The following is a 20,804-nucleotide window of genomic DNA, read 5'->3' as shown; positions in this document are numbered from 1 at the left end:
TCAAGTCCACACTCTTTCAACAGGGCTCTTCTCCCTCTGGGCTGGCCTCCCTTTCCTGCCTGTCCCTAGGTTCCAGCCACACCAAAAAAACATTCCCTCAAGCCACGCTGCTTCCAAGTCTTTGCCTGTGCTGTTCTCCTGGGTCCTGGAGTCCTTTGTATCCCATGGCCTCTCCTCCCACTCCCACGTCACCCCTAATACTCTCCCTCTGCCTTCAGATCTCACCTTGAGTTTCCCAGGGGAAGAGACACCTACTGGTCCCTGTCAAAAAGCAGTTAGCCCTGTGGGGTGCTGGCACAGCCCCCTCTCACCTCCACCCAGCACTCTGCCTTCTGTGGTAACCACCTACCTCCCCCTGCTGAGTGGTGAGCTCCAAGGGGGTCAGGAGCTGTGTGTGTCATGGACTGTACGTGGCACTTAGTAGGTACTCAGATACTCCACGGGGGAGAAGACGGGGTGTAAAATGCAGTGTGAGGGACTTGGTTTAGTCTTCAGAGTGACTTCCCAGTGCAAGTAGCCAAAGACGTGTCAATCTTGGACGCTGGGGGCCAGCGCGAGTCTCCGGTGCAGGGTTAAACGTCCGAGTCTGTGGCTCCCAGAACAGTTCTGGACACGCTGGGCGTTTATGTGATTGTTAGACTGTAACAAAAGTAAGGGCCTGAAAAAGGGCAAAATGTATTACAAGTTGTCTCTTTAAAACCCCCTCACTCTTTTTGGGAATTAAAACCTGCATCCCTGCCAGAGGCCAGCGATCAGAGGGGTAGGGGAGGGTTCTTTGTTCTTTGTACCACAGGAGATGGCTCCACGGAATTGTCCGGCTAGAGATCACGAGATTGTCTTCACCAGAGGTGCTATAGTTAAACAGCAATAGCCCAAAGCTAAAACCTCCTTTTAAAAGCTCTGTATTTCTGCTTATAGACAGGACAGTAGTACTTTTAAGATAAGAGTATGCCATCTGCCTCATTTGCTGGCAAATTAATAAACTTCTCTTTCCTTTTCCTCAAACTACTTGTCCTCCTTCTGATGCAGCCTCGGGGACAAGTGCCGAACTTTCAGTAATAAGACTTTGGGAACGCCAGCCCCTTAGAGTATAAAAATAAGGTTCCTTCATCTCCATGAACCCATGCTGAGGCAATGCTTTGCACAGGCCCTGTAACAAAAAGAGAAAAATAATAGACAAATTAAATGAGTACAACTCAATTAATTATTGTAAATTTATTATATGATTAAAGGAGTCTCCTTTACTTTCATCCTAATCTCCTCCCATATTTTGGTATTAAAATGTCTTTGTATGAAGTGATAGTGATAAGAGAAGATAGTTTAAAGGGAGTCCTTAACCTGGCAAAATAAGAAGTGGCAAAACTTGCTATCCATATGGGGGGGGGAGAAATTGGACTTCTCTACAGCACACTAAAAAAAAGAAATCCCAAGTAAAGTCCTAAAATGTAAATAGCAAAACAAAAAAACTCTAGAAGACTGTACGGAATAACGTTATGATCTTGACGTAGAGAAGGGTTTCTTAAATAAGATAAGAAAGATCTAGTTATAAGCAGATAAATTTGACTACATTAAGGACTCTATTCACCAAAACACCATAAAGACTGAAGACGAGTCAGAATATTTATGACACACATAATTGACAAAGAAATGGTATCCAGAATACCCACACATATGTGCAAATGCTATGATTTTAATGTTTCTGTCCTCTCCCAAATTCATGTTGAAACTTCATCCCCAATGCAACAATATTAAGAGGTGTGGCCTTTAGGAGGTGATTGGGTCACAAAGGATCTGCCCTCATGAATGGAATTAGATGCCCTTATAAAAAGGCTTGACCTCATGCCTATAATCCTAGCACTTCGGGAGGCTGAGGTGGGAGGATTGCTTGAGGCCAGTTCGAGACCAGCCTGACAATAGCAAGACCCACCCCATCCATACAAAAAATAGAGAAACTAGCTGGCCATGGTGGCACGTGCCTATAGTCCCAGCTACAAGGGAGGCTGAGGCAGGAGAATCATTTGAATTCAGGAGTGCCATTGCACTGTCTCAAAAAAACAAAAACAAATAAAAGGGCTTGATGGAGGAAGTTCACCCATTTCACCCCTTCCATCCCTTCTACCATGTGAGGACACACAGTGTTCCTCCCCTCCAGAGGATGTGGGAACAAGGTGCCATGTTGGAAGCAGAAACCAGGCTCTCAATGGACACTCAACCTGCTGGTGCCTCTAGAACTGTAAGATATAATTTTCTGTTCTTTATAAATTACCCAGTCTCAGGGACTTTGTTATAGCAGCCTAAATGGACTAAGACAGCATACATATATGTACTCTGTGTGTGTGTGTGTGTATATGTGTATACACACATTCAAAGAAGAAACAGACCCTAATAAAAAAATGGGTAAAAGACTTCAACAGGCATTTTACAAAACTGGAAATTTAAATGGCCAATAAATAAATGAAAAGTACTCAACCTTATTAGTACTTGAGGAAATTCAAATTAAAACCTATTATGAGATACCATTTCACACTCACCAGATTGGCAAAAATTTAAAAGTCAGGTGATATCAAGTGTTGGAAACAATGTGAAACAATGTAGATTCTCACGTTTTGCTGGTGGGAGGGCAAAGTGGTTGCACGACTTTGAAAAACAAATTGGCACTAACTGAGAGGGCTGAAGATGTGCATGATGCTGTGAGCATGTGGTTTCCCTCCCGTACTTACCCCTTAGGCGCACTGGGATGTATGTGCACACTAGAAAGGTCAGAGTGGCACTGCTGTTCACATCAGCCCCAAGCTAGGAGCATCTCAAAGCGTACCCACAGCGAACTGGATGGAACTGTGGCAGAGTAATACAATGGCATAGTTTTATTTTTTACTTTTTATTTTTTTGAGTCACAGTCTCACTCTGTTGCCCGGGCTAGAGTGCCGTGGTGTCAGCCTAGCTCACAGCAACCTCAAACTCCTGGGCTCAAGCGATCCTCCTGCCTCAGCCTCCCTAGTAGCTGGGACTACAGACATGCATCACCGTGCCCGGCTAATTTTTCTATATATATTTTTAGCTGTCCATATAATTTCTTTCTATTTTTAGTAGAGACGGGATCTCGCTCTTGCTCATTTTTTATATATATTTTTAGTTGTCCAGCTAATTTCCTTCTATTTTTTTAGTAGAGACGGGGGTCTTGCTCTTGCTCAGGCTGGTCTTGAACTCCTGACTGTGAGCAATCCTCCCACCTCGGCCTCTCAGAGTGCTAGGATTACAGGCATGAGCCACCACGCCCGGCCGAGGAAGTAGTTTTTTAACTCTTCATTATGGAAATTCTCCAACATACACACAGTTTAATCAACCCTGTGTATCCATCACTGGGTCTCAGTGATGATCAACATTCCATCAGGTGGCTTCTGTCATTTTTCCACAGTCCCAAGCTACATCTATGTGCTCTAGGAGTGCAGCCCAGAGCAATGAAGGATAAGATGCATACATTTAAAAATATCTGAATCCTAATTTTTATGGTAGGATGTCAGTAGTTCCAAAGGCATATTCATGGGATTGGGAACAAAGAACACAACTACTCTGATCTCCTGCCCCAGATTATTCCCTGGCTTCTGGCTCCACGGTGACACAAAGTATATCTATGCACTTTGTGAGGATTTGTTGATGGTGAAGGTGGGCAGGTCAGTCCTGATGCACTGGGCTTCCCCGACCCTGCATAGATTATCCCAGGCAGAGAGAAGCCCTTCATGAAGGGTCGTTCCTTGGAAAGAACTGGCTTCTTAAACTTGTTCCTTCCAGAAGTTACCAGCTTTAATAAATGCAACTCCCATCCTACCAGATTGAAGGCAGGCAGCTCTTACCTGGGAGGTGATGGGACCCACCACATCCCTACGGCAGAGCCTGCAGACATCTGAGCAGGTCATCAGGAAAGGGAAGGACATGACTTCCCTTCCCTCCTGAGTGGAAGAAGCTCTACTGTGCTCAAGTTATCTCATCTGCTCTAGGGCTCCCACGGTCCATGTCAAAGAACACTGGCAACTAACTCAACCCTGCACCATCACTCAAGGAGTCACGTGTTCCCAGGGGCCAAGAAAGTTTGCTTCTTCCATTAAATACATCACAAAGCTTGTTTTGCAGAACAGTTGTAAGGGAACCACAGCACATGGAAATATGTATGAAAATGTGCTGAGAGTCCTCATAGGAAATGTCAAGGGCTGTCTGGAAGCTTACCAGTCCAGGTGGAAAAATGGGTTGTTTGGGACAATGTCCTGGCCCTCTGAGGGCTTCTGTCGGTGATGTGATGCGACATTATTGTGTGATCAGTCTCTGCTTGTTCATACTTTGTGCAGCACCACACACTTAGTGTTGCACAGGAGCTGAGGGGTTCTTCCTACAGAGTTCTCCACCTTGAAAGCCGAGGCATCGCCATGAGCCATGTCAAAACGAGAGAGTAAATGAGCAATGAGTCCTTGAGTTCATTCTGTGAGGTTTCTTAATAAATGAAGCTGGCAGTGCCATCCAGCTGTGAGGCAGGCCAGATACCAACCACATGGACCACAGGCAGGGCACTGCTAGAAGGATGGGTCAAGTACAACTGTATGCAGGACAAATGGGATAATTTTATTCTCATTTTTCTAAAATAAAATTACAATAGAAGTTTTACAATTCAGTATAATTAGATGTGATTTATAATTTTAATATTTCTTTTTAAACAAATGACAACAAAGAACTAGTACAAACTTTAAAACTACCAGAGCAAAGAGAAACTACCTTTCTGATCAAAACGTGCCACAGCTAAACTTCTTTAGAAAACTTTCTAAGTTTTCTAAGCTAAATTTTGAGGGTTTGTGAAAAGCCTTTAATCTCAAATATTTAAACTACTTTTGTAACCACTAAATGCCTTCACCAACTCATTAATCAAATGTTTCCTAAATTTAGGAACCAATGACCAAGTGGCCTGAAAAACATGTCTTGATCTTATTTTTCCAGCTATAAAATACTAATATTTCAAGAAAACAACCAAATATTTTCTAAGGACAGAAGCTTTCTGAAAACTTCAATGACCTTTTCTGGCTCAGTACCTGACTGACATGTTCAAATGTTTATATTGCACACACAAAAAATTTGAGCAGCATACTATGTGTGAGAAGCTGATGAAAAATAAGATTGGAAAAAAACCCTAAATTGTGTTCCATTTACATGATTTAAATATATAGTTTCTATATCTTTAATTAATATAAGTAAAAAGGTAAACTTTACAACAGCACAGAAATACAAATGTGTTTAGAGTTTTACAAAATATATTCAACCCCTTAGACATGCACCATCTTTTAATTTTGGAGTTACCATACAAGGGAGCTAGTTTCTTCTTCATAATGAAAGCAGGAAGTCATGTGTACAAAGTTATTTATATGAAAAGAGTAAAGATCCGCATTCCTTTTCTTTGTCCTGGACAAATATTTATGGAATGTTGGAAATTATGAAAAAACAATTCCAATGTTATGAAGTCCAAAGACTAGGAATGAGAAAACTCCTTGTGGCACATTATGCTACGTGGAATGACAATCATCTTTCAGTAATTGGAGCAGCACTTTCAATTACGTTTGAAGGCGACCAAGGGACTGGGTGGAAAAGCCATGAATGCCACACCATCTCTGATCAAAGAATCAGAGCACGCAAATGTTGATGCTATTTCAAGAGTTCCAATCAACTCCCCAATAAAACAGGCAACGTCTACCAGCTACTATCCAAACAGGCTACCTTCCGTGAGTGCAGAAGCAGGTAAGTTCACGTGATTAAGGGCTGGAAGAATGCTGGCTGCTTACAGAGCTGAAGTACCCCCAAACTCATCACCAGCACTGCAGAGAAAAACACCACAGGCTGTAACTTCCACAAAACTTTTCTTCACAAAATATAAAATAACAAAACTTGCCTGCCAGAGAGAAAAATGTTATGGCTTCACTTTAAAACTCATAACTAGCAGAGTAACATTCTACCTCCTTTCTAAAAAAATTTTTAGAATCGGTAGCATATGAAATACTGCTCTCAAAACACTTCCATCCAGATTTTAAGCACCTTGTTCCTCAGCCATGCAACAACTTCTCACTTCTCTCTCTTCCAAATTTGCTTTCTCCTCAGCTTTCCAAAGGAAATTATTCTAAAAAACCTCAGGTGCTTAGTATAGAACTTGGAAAGCAAGGTAAGGTTGAACAAGTCATGTCACACGCTCTGGTCTGCTGCTGTGTTTATTCACACAAAAGTAGGTGAGAACTGTTGTAGGGCTTGGGGGCTGGTGAATCATTAATGGATTTGAAAACAGACTATTCATAGGAGTCAGGTGAGCCAAGTACATCTGCAAAATCATTCTAAGCCTTCTTTTGATAAGCAACTTTGTCCATTCATCTAGCTCACCACCAGTAGCTTTAACTGTCTCTTCCTTACCTATGTCATTATTACAGTGCCCAGTAGAAACTAAAGTATACCAGGGACATTTTGCAAACTCCTTTAAGATACCTGCACAGCAGTGAAACCACCACCAAGCTATAGACGTAGTCTGTGGGCCTGGCACCCCTGAAAAAGCCTGGGTAATCCTGGCTCCCCTCAGGCCTAGTTATAATACAAATACTCAGTTCTTAGACACAAAAGTCTTGGCAAACACTGGGGCAAGCATGGCCAACACCTTTACCAGTGATGTGTCAGAAGATGGCCTGGTGCTGGCTCCTATGGCTCACAGAGCCATGTTGGGAGGGAGGCTACTGCTTCTAAGCTGGCCACTCAGATGGAGCCTGAAGTATAAAGGCTCACAGGACAAGTGTTCCTACTTTCAACTGTGCTGGCTGCCAACGATACAATGGCCCATGCTCTTTGAAAACTCCACCTCCCAGAACCTGAAGGAAATGTGGGTATGGTCTTTTGACTATTTCAATGACCAAAGTTCTACCTTCTGAGAGTCATTTTATGCCGAAAGCCAGTAGAGCGACCACTTTAAGAGTCAAACTCTTAATTACAAACAATTGTACAAAGTTCAAAGTGTATACTCAAATGGGAAACAAGTGATATGGAAGCAAAGTTCAATTTCATGTAACTATTTTTATTTTAGTGGATTCCAAAGTATGGGTTGGATTGCTACTGAATAGTGAGAGACGGGAGCTTACCCCACTGTACAAACTGAAGGATAAACCAGCATTCTTCCAGCTGACCCCTCACAGGCCTCCTAACAGTGAACTTCTGGCAGGTGAGAGGAAACAACTGCACACGAGTACACCATCACACTCCAGCTAATGATGTAGCCTCAAGAAATAAGAATGTCAGAATGAATTCTTTATAGTCTCAGCACAAGACTGATTAAAGTACCTTTTAAGGTTTTGTTTGGTTTTCTTTTCAAATAATATTTCCTGAAATTAACTTTCCTAACAGGAGTAGAATTAATGGAGTTCTCACATTAAGTGCTTCAACTTATCATCACTGAATTCTTTTTTTTTTTTTTTTTTTTGAGACAGAGTCTCCTGCCACGTCACCCTTCTTACTACAGCTACCTTTTGGGTTTAATTATTAAAGAAAAAAGAGACAGAGTCTCATTCTGTCATCTGGGGTAGAGTGCCATGGCATCAGCCTAGCTACAGCAACCTCAAACTTCTGGGCTCAAGCAATCCTCCTGCCTCAGCCTCCTGAGTAATTGGGACTATAGGTGTGTAACATCACACCCAGCTGATTTTTTCCAGTTTTATTTTTTTTTTAGTTGCCCAGCTAATTTTTTCTATTTTTAGTAGAGATGGGGGTCTCACTCTTGCTCAGGCTGGTCTTGAACTCCTGATCTCAAGCAATCTTCCCGCCTAGGGCTCCCAGAATGCTACATCACTGAATTCTTCAGTTATGCTTAAAAGGATGTATGTTTTCAGAAAACACAAACTGGAAAATTTAGGGATATTTAGATTATAACCCTGTGTTCATTTCACATGCCTTAGGAAAATTTAGTTCTTAAATAAACATTTGATAAAGAATAAATCAAATATAATCAGTGTCCTTCTTAATTAGGCCCCTATTTCCTCAATATTCTTTATATCATATAGAGATTATATTCACAAAGTATTTTCCAAGGGAAAAGGCAGTCTGTTCCCCGTAAGGACTCCCTGAGAACACCTATCCAAGGTCCGCTTGAAAAGCATATGAAAGCTGAGCATGGCAAACACACAGCTCCAGCTGTGTACAGATCAGATGGTGCACACATGCATGTGTCTAGCATGAAACCAGACATCTTTTATGAAACAGATGACTGATGTCATGCTACAGTTTTCTTCTCTTACCTCTTGCTTTGCTGACTATGAGTTAACATGAGATTTCTATTTAATATTTATGGATCATCTTGCTTTTCTTTTATACATAGCTTTAGAAGTGGGTGGTGACTGATTACAAGAGGATTTTCAGGCAGGGAAGGAGGACAACCAAGTGCCTTGAAAAACTTTATGAAGAATAAGACTAAGAGAAAACCTGTAGGTCTGCAAAAACCCAGTGGAAAATTGTTCAAAAGAAGAAATAGAAGACACAAACTCTGGATTAAAAAAATGCTTGTGAAAGACTACAACGTGACTAGAGTTGACAAAACAAACTCATAAGTCTTTGAAAGTATTGCCGTACAGACACATTCATGGTGAACTGCAATACCACTGTAACTATCAGTATGCTATTTCCTTGCACACCACGTGCACAGTTAAGAGGAGGAGGAAAGCACAGTGACACTCCTTGACACCTTTCAAAGCAAGCTTTCAGAAATTTCAAAAGAACAAATTAAAAATGTAAACAAAACACCCTGTCCTCAGAACTACCACTTTTGACTTTCGTGTTTCTGGGAAGAAGTGAACTTATAAAAGTGTTCTGTGGGTAGAAAACAAACAAAAAATCATCACATAACTCACCAAAATAACAAAGGCTGGACTGTTTGACCCGTTAGCTTTATAAGCACATTTTAAGGCCAACTTTAGAAAAATTAAAATAGTAATATAACTTAATTTTAGCAAATATAAATTACAATGACCATCTAGATATTCAAACAGCAAAACGGAACAAAATTTACATACATAAAAACTTTTCTAAAGTAAACAAATGTACAATATCAGAAATCAAAATTCACTAGGTTTACTGTGTGTTTTAATCAGGCTCAGACTGAAATAAAAGTAGTCAATTTAAACCCCAACCTGGAAAGCCATCCCTGCTATGGTTGTGATTTTATCTTTTGAGCATCCCGTGACATTCATTTAGACAGAGGGCAACCGTCCATGTAAACAGTTCGACATATGGTCCCTGCTGTGGACCTGTGGCCAGTGAAGAATAGTCTGGGAGCAGCAGACATACAGGGAGCACTTAAACCTAAGGAAGCAACAGCGGCCTCTGACGCCTGGCTCAAGGCTTCCCATCGGAGGGCTCAGCGAGACTCTGGGGGCTGGAATTGGTGAAAGTGGAAAGCCATGAAGACATAGCTGTCTTTGCACTGGAAAAGGCTCCTCCGACTGACTGGCCTGGATGGAAAGGAGGGGAGAAACAAAAGAAAAGGTCTTAACTTTTGTAAGGGACAGTGAAAGGCCAACACTAATCAATAAATGTTAATTCATTAGAACACACCAATATATCAATAGTTACTAAAATACCATTTAAATTTCTGGTTTCAAAACAATCCCTTTCCAAGGGAATGTTTTATAGAACCCCAAAGCATTCTGAAGGTGTTCATCAAAATGTTTCTCTAATATCCACAGTGCTAGCAACACTGGCTGTGTTCCAGAGTTGTCTGTAGAGTTTAAAAAGTCAAACTTCTCTCTGTACTTTTTTTTTTTTTTGGAGACAGAGTTTCACTCTGTTGCCCCTGCTAGGGTGCTGTGGCATCAGTCTAGCTCACAACAACCTCAAACTCTTGGACTCAAGCAAGCCTCCTGTCTCAGCCTCCGAAGTAGCTGGGACTACAGGCACCCACCATCATGCCCAGCTAATTTTTTTTTTTTTCTATTTTTAGTAGAGACAGGGTCTTGCTCTTGCTCAGGGTGGTCTTGAACACCTGACCTCAAGCGATCCTCCCAGAATGCTAGGATTACAGGCGTGAGCCACTGTGCCCAGCCTTTCTCTCTGTACTTTAAATACTAAGTTGATAATCAATAACCACCTATAAAGGGGTGGTTAGGCTGTTTTAGGGAAATTTGATATTGTCATCTAAAACTAAGTTACAGTGAACAAAGACATTTAGAACTCTATCTGCCTCAAGTCTATTTTGTTTTATAGAACATTATCTCAAAAGTTGATGTGAAATTATTTAAGTCAAATCATATACTCCCACTATTCTTGGAGAAGGAAGTGTGGAAGAGACTTGGCCACAGAATTTAACTATCATCAAGAGCATCACTAAAAATTAATAATCTGCCTCATATATCTGTAATAAAGTGTAATTTTTTATTAAAAATAAGAATTCAAAATTAAGTCAAATGCATAATATTATATGGAAATAAATCGATTCCTTTCAAATAAAATGAATCCAGTGGTAGGGCTGTGTGTTCTATGTTTGTGTTTATAAATTTGAGTGTAGAGTTTTCTCAGTCTGTCTCTTTCTAGGTATATAGAATGCTAGGGCTCTAAGGACCCCTACACAGAGATTGCCTAGTTCTGAGGGCATGCACACATTCATTCATTCATATATTTATTTGAGACAGGGTCTCTCTCTGTTGCCTGGGCTGGAGGGAAGTGGTGTTATCATGGCTCACTGCAACTTCAAACTCTTAGGCTGAAGCAATCCTCCTGCCTCAGCCTTCAGAGTAGCTGGGACTACAGGTGCCTACCACCATGCCCGGCTAATTTTCTTTTTCTATTTTTAGTAGAGACAGATTCTTGCTCTTGCTCAGGGTGGTCTTGAACACCTGACCTCAAGGGATCCTCTGGTCTTGGCCTCCCATAATGCTAGGATTACAGGCGTGAGCCACTGTGCCCAGCCTTTCTCTCTGTACTTTAAATACTAAGTTGATAATCAATAACCACTATAAAGGGAGTGGTTAGGCTGTTTTAGGGAAATTTGATATTGTCATCTAAAACTAAGTTACACTGAACAAAGACATTGTTCAATGTCTCCTGCCTCAGCCTTCAGAGTAGCTGGGACTACAGGCGTATACGCCAGGATGCCTGGCTAATTTTTTCTATTTTTTGTATAGACGAGGTCTCAAACTCCTGGCCTCAATCCACTGTGCCTGGCTTCTGGGGCTTTTAAATTGTGCTCAACTGTACTTGAGACTAGTTTAAAAAAAAAAAATTGTGCTCAACTAATTGTGGGTTAGTCAGCCTTTTTACTTTTACTAACATATTGGTATGACAAGCAAATGGGTCAAAATGTAAATAATTGGTGAATCAGAGATAATTGGGAATTCCTTGTACTATTGCAATGTTTCTTTAAGTTCAAAATTATATCAAAATAAAATGTTAAAAATATAGAAAAGATGGAACAATGACTTTCTTTAGGATTGATATGGAACAATCTTCAAAATATTTTAAGTGAAAAAAGCTAGGTGCAGAGAGTACATACAGTATGCTATCATTTATCTGACTTTGATATTAGGGTGATACTGGCCTCATCAAATGAGTTGAGGAGTATTACCTCATTTACTATTTTCTTAAAGATTTTTTGTCAAATTAGTATTAGTATTATTTCTTCCTTAAACATGTAACAAATTTCAAAGTGAAGCCATCTGGGCTTGGATTAAACTAAAAACCTTGGTTGGCCAAGCATGGTGGCTCACGCCTATAATCCAAGCACTTTGGGAGGCTCAGGTGGGGGATCACTTGAGGCCAGCAGTACAAGACCAGTCTGGGCAACACAGTGAGACCTTACCTCTACAAAAAATACAAAAATTACCTGGGTGTGGTGGTATGCGCCTATAGTTTCAACTACTCAGGAGGCCGACATGGGAGTAATGCTTGAGCCTAGGAGTTTGAGGCTGCAGTGAGCTGTGATCGCACCATTGTACTCTAGCCTGGATGACAGAACAAGACCCTATCTCTAAACAAAATAAACAAAAACTCTGTGGCAAGGTTTTAAATTTTGAATTCAATTTCTTTGATATAGGGCTATTCAGGTTTTCTATTTCTTACTGCATCGGTTTTAGTAATAGGAGTCTTCCAAATAATTTGTATATTTCATCTATTTTGTCAAATTTGTTGGTATAAATTTACTGACAATATTCCTTTATTATCTATGCTTTTAATTTTGGTATGATCTACAGTGATTTCCCCTCTTTTAATCTCAATACTGGTAATTTTTATCTTTTTCTCTTTATCGTTCTATAAAGGTTTTACAAATATTGTTGATCTTTTAAAAAAAACAACTGTTGGTTTCATTCGTTTTCTTTCTTGTGTAGTAGAACCTTAGAAGGCAGCAGCTCCTAATATCTACTTTCTTATGAGTTTCTGCCATTTATAAAGAACTGTGGACAGCACAGGGAATGGAGGAAGAACTCTAATGAAGCTTGAATCCTGGTAACAGGACAGTGACCTCATGAGAAACTGTTGTTACTCTCCCTTACAGGTGGTGAAATTTGCTGAACTTTTTTGATAATATCTGGTGCCACAAGAATTTTTAAACTGAATAAGACAAAAATTTTTAAAAATCTCTTGTATTATTACATGATGCACAGATCTCTACAACTTTATGTTTTTATCAATTACATACTGAGGACAGAAAATAGATGTGTTATGATTCCAATCTGTTCCTGGCTAAAGGCATGCCTTACCAACAGCTTTTCCTGTTTGTACAACATTCCGGCTGGTTGTGACCATGACGTTTCCAATTTTTTTGCCACGTTCACTGTTCTGAACAGAACTAAGTAAAGGAAAGAAGTGTTAACTACAATTTTTTAAAATCTCACACATGTACACACAGACACATACACACAATAACCACTCTATAACCATCCCAAATTAGAATTACTGAGAAAAGAAGCTAAATTATTCATTATTTGTGATGAATTAATTTATTAACCCTTTAAGCACGCCCATTTTCAGAATATACAAAAAGAACATATAGATAAATAAAAAAGTGGTGAAGACATAAGGATGTGCAGTTAAATCTCCCTGACAATCATGGTTTGCTAAAAGTACTTCACCAAAATGAAAATGGCAAATCCTGTTATTAGTTCACACCATTCTCTGTGGAACAGCAGTGTTTTCACTTTGAAACACACACACTGCTGAGCCAGAGAATGTTATGCACATATTTGGTTACTATTTGAAGCACCAGTCTATCAAGTAGAGAAAAACAATTCCCAATTAGCAATGAAACATGGCATAAAATCAGACATAAGAATTTTCCCAGTATTTTCTCTAAGTACTTACTGTGAGAATCTTAACTTCATGTCTGATACTGAGTACTGGCCTTGAAATGGATGGCTGTAAAACAAAGTTTGAGCTTAAACTATGAGTATTTCACCAACAAAATTGCAAAAAAGAATTATCACAAGAAAATATTAGTAAACCTCTCAGCAGTGACATAGCTGGTAACGTTCTGAATCTGTTATCAGGAAACTTTGATCACAGCTCCCCACTTGGAGCTACGAGATCCAAAAGAGATTACTTAACCCCTTTGAGCTTTAGTTTCCTCAGTTGTAAAACGGGTGATGTGTGTGTGTGTGTGTGTGTGTGTGTGTGTGTGTACACAGAGGTTTGTTACTGCTACTCTGACATTCTAGTTTATTTGGTCTGGGGTGGGGCCCAAGCACCAACATTTTTTAAAAGCTCCCCAGGGCAGTTAAGGTGAGTTACTGGTTTAAGCCACGGTCATGGATTATACCTTGATCCTGGCCATCTCATAAATAGGTGGTACTGGTCATGCAAAGATTTGTGGCTGGATCAGCAAAATCCATACTTTCTGTTAGGAAAGCAGATAAAAAGCTGTTCTTAAAAATGGCAGTACCTTTATTTTTGTAAAAAAGTATATTATTCTTACTTCCCTATTTCTGTTACATGAAAAGAAAAAAATATATTTAAAAAATAATTAGGCAACTTAAACACATAAACGGGGAGGATCAATAAATATTCAAATTCTTCCAATCAGGGGTCCCTTTGTCAAGGTCTAACAAAGAAAGTGACCCTAGTGAAATCTATAGTTACTTATAAAATACTATGAATGGTTTTTCTTTTTTTTTTTTGAGACAGAGTCTCACTTTGTTGCCCGGGCTAGAGTGAGTGCCGTGGCGTCAGCCTAGCTCACAGCAACCTCAAACTCCTGGGCTTAAGCGATCCTACTGCCTCAGCCTCCCGAGTAGCTGGGACTACAGGCATGCGCCACCATGCCCGGCTAGTTTTTTTTCTATATATATTTTCAGTTGTCCAGATAATTTATTTCTATTTTTAGTAGAGACAGGGTCTCGCTCAGGCTGGTCTCGAACTCCTGACCTCGAGCGATCCACCTGCCTCAGCCTCCCAGAGGGCTAGGATTACAGGCATGAGCCACCGTGCCCGGACTATTAATGGTTTTTCAAATGACAGAAAAATGCTCTTCATAGGCTAAAGTAAGCATATGTAACACTTCTTCCTTTTTCTGGATTCCTGAATCACAGGATTGAAAATATTGACAGATCACTTAATCATTTTCTATGTTCCTGGAATGGCTGTATTTAAGGGATGAAATATGCCTGCTGCTTTTTAAGTTTGAGTGCTGCCTTCCCTGATCTTTAGGCATTGAAGAAAGGGTTTCATAGATCTCAAAAATTACAATTAGTTTGACATATTTCTAAATGATACCTTCTGATAACAATTGAAGTCTATCAATTCTTGTTTTGAATTTGGTGAAAATATTGAAAGTCTACTGGCTATTGAAGGAAACCAAAATATTTCACCCCAAAATATATCTCTGATATATTTCAAGGTGGCTATTTAGCGTGGCTGGGTACACAAGTATAGATGAAATGCTGTCTTTTATTGGAGAGGATATGCATCCATAGAAACAAATCTGCATTTGATACAGAGGCCCTCCCTTGTCTGGATCTAAGAAAAATCCTAACATCTTTAAAAGGTCTGAAAGAAACATTTACCATCTATTCTTTCTGAGGGCTGCTACCTATGAGGTTTCATCTATGTCACAAGACCACCTTTGCTAGCCAAGCCTCTTCTTCTCTCCCTCCATAACCTCTCCCTGATTTTCCACCATGACCTGTTTTCGGCCATGCTTGGAGCCCCCATTCTTTCAGTCACCTCAAGGTGGCACAGAAGCTTCTATACCCCATTAGGAGGTTAGGTTAATCACTTTGTGGTTCTCCTCTGTGCACATTAATAAATTTGTATGCCACTTGTCCTATATTAATCTACATTTTGTCAGTTGATTTTTCAGCACATCTTTAGAGGGTGAAGGGGAAGTTTTCTCTTGGCCCTTACCTTATCATATCTGCATAATTTCCCTATGTATGTATTTCAGTTAACAGGTCTTTCCTCAGCCTTCTTTTCAACCTAAATAACTTCAATTTCTTTACACATTTTTCTAAGTACTATTTTAGAATCCTTTAAAACTCATTTTAGTTAAGGCTATTATGGACCTGCACTAAAATCTGTAGAGCTGGTTCAAGTTATAAGCACCAGATGCAGCAGTGGACAAGGATCTGACCAGGCCTCCCAGTGCAGAGTGGGGGTGGGGTTTGCACCTCAGATGGCCTTGCTGGCTGGACCGCCAACAGTCAAGGCAGACCTGCCTTCTGAGCACCGCCCTGGGAGTGCCACCCAGCAAAGCAGCTCACATCTGTTTCCCTTCAGCACACTTCAGAGTACGGACTTTGTAGTTAGTGAGGGAGAGTACTTTGAACTCTAGCCCTTTCATTTAATACTATTAAAATAGTTTGCCTTTTAATTCTGTTTTTGCTACATTCAAATGGCAATACAGGTTTCTGCGATAGCCAAGTATGATGATTAAATTCACCAAAATCAGTGTTGAGCCTAGTCATTTTTCTTGATAGATGATATAAAGCTTAACAGACATGTTACCCAAACCCTGTGGGCTCTTAAGGGAAGACATCTCGCAGATGTCTCCCAAGTAGCTAAGGCTTAGATATCTGGATTGTGTGTATATGGGGAAGTGTGGGGTGGGGAGTGAGGGGGTAGCACCACTTAAATCACATTAGTAAAGTTAATCCTAGCCGCAAAATAATACAGTAGTCAGTACAAAGTTGACTTTTATCCGTTTCTTGCCAAGAAGTAAAAGTGTAAAATTTAACAGTGTATACTTTTATCATTAAAAAGCCACATCATTTTAATCTGTTACAGAATATAAGTTCCTAGGATATACAAATTTTATCAGTTGATCTCCGTAGACACTGCTCTGTTGCATTCACACACAAATGCTATTGTTTCAGAACGGCCCCAATCCACAGCATGTCTTTTATGCCCATGTGGGATAAAGCCTTCATCTAGTCAACATTTAGTATGGTAGCAGGTATTAAATTTTGCTGAGTTTTAGAATATGACATGAACACTAGGTCTAACCACTTATCTAGAAGTCCAAATATTAACTTTAATTGGTTTTTCATACTTCATGTTCTAAAAGAACTTCCCAGTTTTAAACCAGTGGTATTTCCTTCTAGGTGTCTACCTTGTTTGACTATTCTGTTAAAGTACAGCTCCAGGGAGAGGGAGAGAAGAACCATCACCTACTGAGCATCACCGTGTGCCTGGGACTTCCTCTCTGAATCACACTGAGAGCTGGAGAAAACTTAGTTCTTCCCCACAATACCTTGTGCTTTTTATATAAGGAGCTTGAATATGGAAGCAGTTTTTTAGCTGCTTCCCTACATTTGGGACCCTTTTGGCTTTTTATACCCTACTTAAGGAGATTCTTGAGGATACAGTATGAAAGCTAAAATATTCTTTGTATTAGGCACATAGTAAACCAATCATTTATATACCATCATCTTCAGAGGACGTGCTTACTTTGGATTTATTTCTGCAAGTGCTGGATGCTTGTTGCTGTTCCATACCCTGTAGTTGTGAGTATTCTTCCATGCTGTAACAAAAGTTGTCCCATAGTCCGATAATATCTTTTCATTATCTGTCAAGTAAATATTTGAAAGAAGTTGAGTAGGACTATAGCCATTCAGGGATGTGAAGATTAACCACCAAAAAGGGTAAAGGAATGGCTTTATCCCCCCACCCTCCTGTTTTGTTGGGGAGATAGCCTACCAGATGTCAGGCAACTTGGGTCTAGTTCCAGAAATCCTGTTAAGAAGCTATGTGGCCTTTGGCAAGTCACTTAACCACTCAGAACTTCATTTTCCTAACTGGAAAATAAGAGGGTTGAGCCAGATATTTTCCAAGGTTCCTTACAACTCCACAATATTTCCATGTTCTCCTTACCATAAATGAGGATAGCAGTATTTATTAAACAAAAACTATAGGGTTGACAGTGAATAAACCTTATAATTTATATACATGGAGTAGGCAATTAGGATTTCTATCTTTTCACAAATGTCATGTTTCTACAAAAGAAGATTATGAATACATGAATTGGTTCTATGAGCCACTATTTTCTCTTCTTTGGACTCTGTCTCACTATTTGGTAACTCATTCTTGAGTTTCTCAGCATTTCACTGTCAATGCTTAGAAGTTTTCGGCTTTATCAATAAAAGCTTCTATGCAGAAAGTTTCCTCCACTTGGAAGAACAGAAATGGTATGGAGAACTGATGCAAATGGCTATTGCTTCATGTATTAATTGCATATTGTTTGCTTTGAAGGTGAACTGTAAGTACATTTTGTTGATGGAAAAAGAGGAGAAGGAGATACATAGTTCTTACGCAACATAGAGAAATTCTTCTAAGAACATATTCCTTAAACAGTTAATTGCGCTGAATTTCCTCTCTTGACCTTGTTAAGAGTGTGGGCCTCAGCCAGACTGTTTGAGATTAAATCCCATTTTAGCCTCTTATCAGATGATAAGCCAGCTATTTAACTTTTTTATGCCTCAGTTTCTCTACTATTTTTTTTTATTTTTTGAGACAGACTTGCTCTGTTGCTCCAGCTAGACTGAAGTGGCATCCTCATAGCTCACTGCAACCTCAAACTCCTGGGCTTGAGTGATCATTCTGCCTCAGCCTCCTGAGTAGCTGGGACTACAGGTGTGTGCCACTATGCCTAGCTAATTTTTGTATTTTTTGTAGAGACGGGGTCTCACTGTGTTGCCCAGACTGGTCTCATAATCCTGGCCTCAAGTGATCCCCCTGCCTTGGCCTTCCAGAGTGCTAGAATTACAAGCATGAGCCACCACATCTGGCCTCAGTTTCTCTTCTATAAAATGGGACTGACAAGGTATCTACCTCCAGGATTTTTGTGACGATGAAATGAAATATTAGATGTAAAGTGCTCAGAACAGGTCCCTGTACGTTTAAATGTTCCTCCCAAAATGTTAGCTACTATTCTTATTGAGTGCTCATAGCCTCCTGGGCAAATATTTTAAAAAAGTAAATTCATTACTCATGAAGCTACATGACAGTGGAGATTGGGGTTTTCTGTCTAGATTACTGAATGATTCTGGGTTGGAGGATTTAATTTTGGCATCTCAGCTGCTACCTTTGTAGCAGTGGCAGACATTTAAAAATACTTCATTAACAAATGAAGACTTGTTCCTTAGCTTTCCTTTCCAAATGAAGAACATCCCTGAGGCCTGGGGTTTGTTTGTTTGTTTATTTATTATTTTGGGTCTTCCAGTGAGGACCGGAAAACCTGCTAGACAAATTCTAAAAGAGCTGTAACACTGAAGCCTGGGTTTAAAAGTCCATATACATTATGTGAAGAACTAACCTGGAAGGAGGACGTGGTGGTGGTGTTGATTTAAAAAATCAACTGACAAAACAATGTGAACGTGTTTAACGCCACTGAAGAGCTGTACATTTAAAAATGATGACGGTAAAATTTTATGCTATGTGTATTTCACCACAATTAAAAACACAGCGGTTACAGATAATTGAAGAAAAGGAAAAACACAAGCTCAACATACTTTTAAGAACAACATCAACTCTACTGAATACCCGCCCAATGTCCAAGGTGGAAAGCTCATTGCAGAGCTCCATTTTCACTTTTTATGTATATTTTCCTAAGGGGAATGAGACAGGTTTAATATAGGAGTGAGTGCATGTTTACTTGCCCCATTTTAACCATTTAATAGGAATAATAACATTTCTTAGAATGGGATATAAATTTGAAGGTTTAATTACTTACAGTGTAATTTTCAATGATTTCTATTTTTTATATCTCTTTTCTCCCTTTACTATCTTAAAAAAATGTAAGCAGTATTTATAAATGGCTGCCAAAAACTGATACATACTTCCACACAATGAAATACTAAGCAACCATGTAAAAGTGAGTGACATTCATGTTATGTTGATATGTTCATGTGTCTATTATAAAGTTTCAGAAAACATGTATAAAGGGATCCATTTTTGTAAAAAAACTACCCAAAATACCATAAAACCAAAATACAAAACATATGCATAGAAAAAGATCTGGAAGGATATAAAGTACTCAAGATGTTAAGAGGGGTTATCCCTGTATGAGGGAGTAACTGGAAATTTTTCTATAATGAATATGTACTTCTGGGGCAATTCAAAACCTCATAAATGTCACAAAATGAAAAATTACAACACAAGGTGGCTGTGTGCTTTGTGTGGTTCCTTACCTAACTGCAGTGTGGCAGCCAGCAGGGCATGGATGTAGACTGCAAACTGGGCCCGGATCCATTCATCACCTCCCTCCCAGCCCGTGCCATCCAGGAAGACGTCATCCCGGTTCTCAGTCACGTGCCTCACTAGGTAATCTGCGAACCTTAGGTCTGCAGTGGTTGGGTTAAGCAGCTTTCTGAGTTCTGGATCATGGATCTGGATCAGAGCTTCTTCTACCTAGAGGGTACCCAGGTACAAGTCAGAGTCTGGGCATTCACGCAGATATCCATGCCACACTTTAAAGAGTAACTACTGGGAGGTTGGAGCTGGAAATAAAAAATACGAATAATACCATTCTCAAAAGGTGAGTCTAAGAAGGAGACAGGTTTTTTTACTCTGAAGTTTTTTTGCTATTTAAAAAATGCTCATTTTCTGTTTTAAAAAAATACACACATAAATACATAATTTTGAATTATGAAAGTAATTCATGTAGATTGCAAAATTCTGGAAAAATATAGAAATATGTGTACAGTAAAAATTACCTTTTTTTAATACCAGAAATGAACTTAACAAGTATAATTCCTTAAAATGTTTTGAGTACATAGATACTTTAAAATATTTTTATTATGTAACATCTGATATAAAAAAAATTACATAACTTTCAAGTTAGTTTTGAAGTATAATAATAAAACACACATTCATGAACACACTAACCAACTTCAGAACTAGAACGTAGTCAATAATGTCGAAGCAACCCTGTGTATCTTCCTGTCTTGGAAGGTATAAATATTATTTATTCTTCAAAACTGGGATTATAATAAATACACTTTTGAATTCTGGAGTTTTCATTATATTATAACCATTTTCCCAAGAAGCAAGTTTTGGTACTTTCTATCAGAAACTACAAAAACCTTCGCATGGCTGAAATTTCTTTTTTCTTTTTTTAAAAAATTATATCAAATGTAAAATTAAACAAATGATTTAAATTTTTTATATATTGATGTCAAATATTTATTCCTAGCTTCCTTCTTCTTAATACAAGGAGCACATTAAACAGGCTAGAAGGATTTAAATTATTCAAACAATAAACACATTATAAAAAATCATTAGGTCGTGGTAGACCCATAACGCCCAGGTTGGAATCTTGGTTTACCCATTTA

The 20,804-nt window shown here is 39.3% G+C and overlaps 1 protein-coding gene, 1 long non-coding RNA gene and 1 other non-coding gene across 5 annotated transcripts in view; all 3 read right to left on the bottom strand.

The window, feature by feature from the left end:
• Window positions 1-4,590: 4,590 nt before the first annotated feature.
• LOC123647264 lies at window positions 4,591-7,611 on the bottom strand. The gene is made up of 2 exons (XR_006738175.1): window positions 7,146-7,611; window positions 4,591-5,849 (listed from the first exon to the last, which is right to left on the bottom strand). It is a non-coding gene; the product is annotated as an uncharacterized LOC123647264 (long non-coding RNA).
• A 1,508-nt stretch (window positions 7,612-9,119) lies between these two features.
• The window catches only part of AVL9 (AVL9 cell migration associated), a 53,535-nt gene continuing 41,850 nt past the window's right edge, over window positions 9,120-20,804 (bottom strand). For all 3 annotated transcript variants that reach the window (XM_045564572.1, XM_045564573.1, XM_045564574.1), the window contains 5 exons: window positions 19,662-19,881; window positions 16,924-17,041; window positions 13,345-13,398; window positions 12,744-12,832; window positions 9,120-9,503 (listed from right to left, as the gene is read on the bottom strand). In XM_045564572.1, coding sequence (XP_045420528.1) covers window positions 9,388-9,503; window positions 12,744-12,832; window positions 13,345-13,398; window positions 16,924-17,041; window positions 19,662-19,881 — 597 coding nt within the window. In that variant the 3' untranslated portion in view covers window positions 9,120-9,387. The remainder of the gene's footprint in view (window positions 9,504-12,743; window positions 12,833-13,344; window positions 13,399-16,923; window positions 17,042-19,661; window positions 19,882-20,804) is intronic.
• On the bottom strand, window positions 18,682-18,743 carry LOC123647852. Its single transcript, XR_006738385.1, has one exon. It is a non-coding gene; the product is annotated as a U7 small nuclear RNA (small nuclear RNA).

This window comes from Lemur catta, chromosome 11 (genome assembly GCF_020740605.2).
Source record: "Lemur catta isolate mLemCat1 chromosome 11, mLemCat1.pri, whole genome shotgun sequence".
Taxonomy (NCBI): Eukaryota; Metazoa; Chordata; class Mammalia; order Primates; family Lemuridae; genus Lemur; species Lemur catta.
Note: the sequence above shows the minus strand (reverse complement) of the source record. Positions and strands in the feature narration are given on the sequence as shown.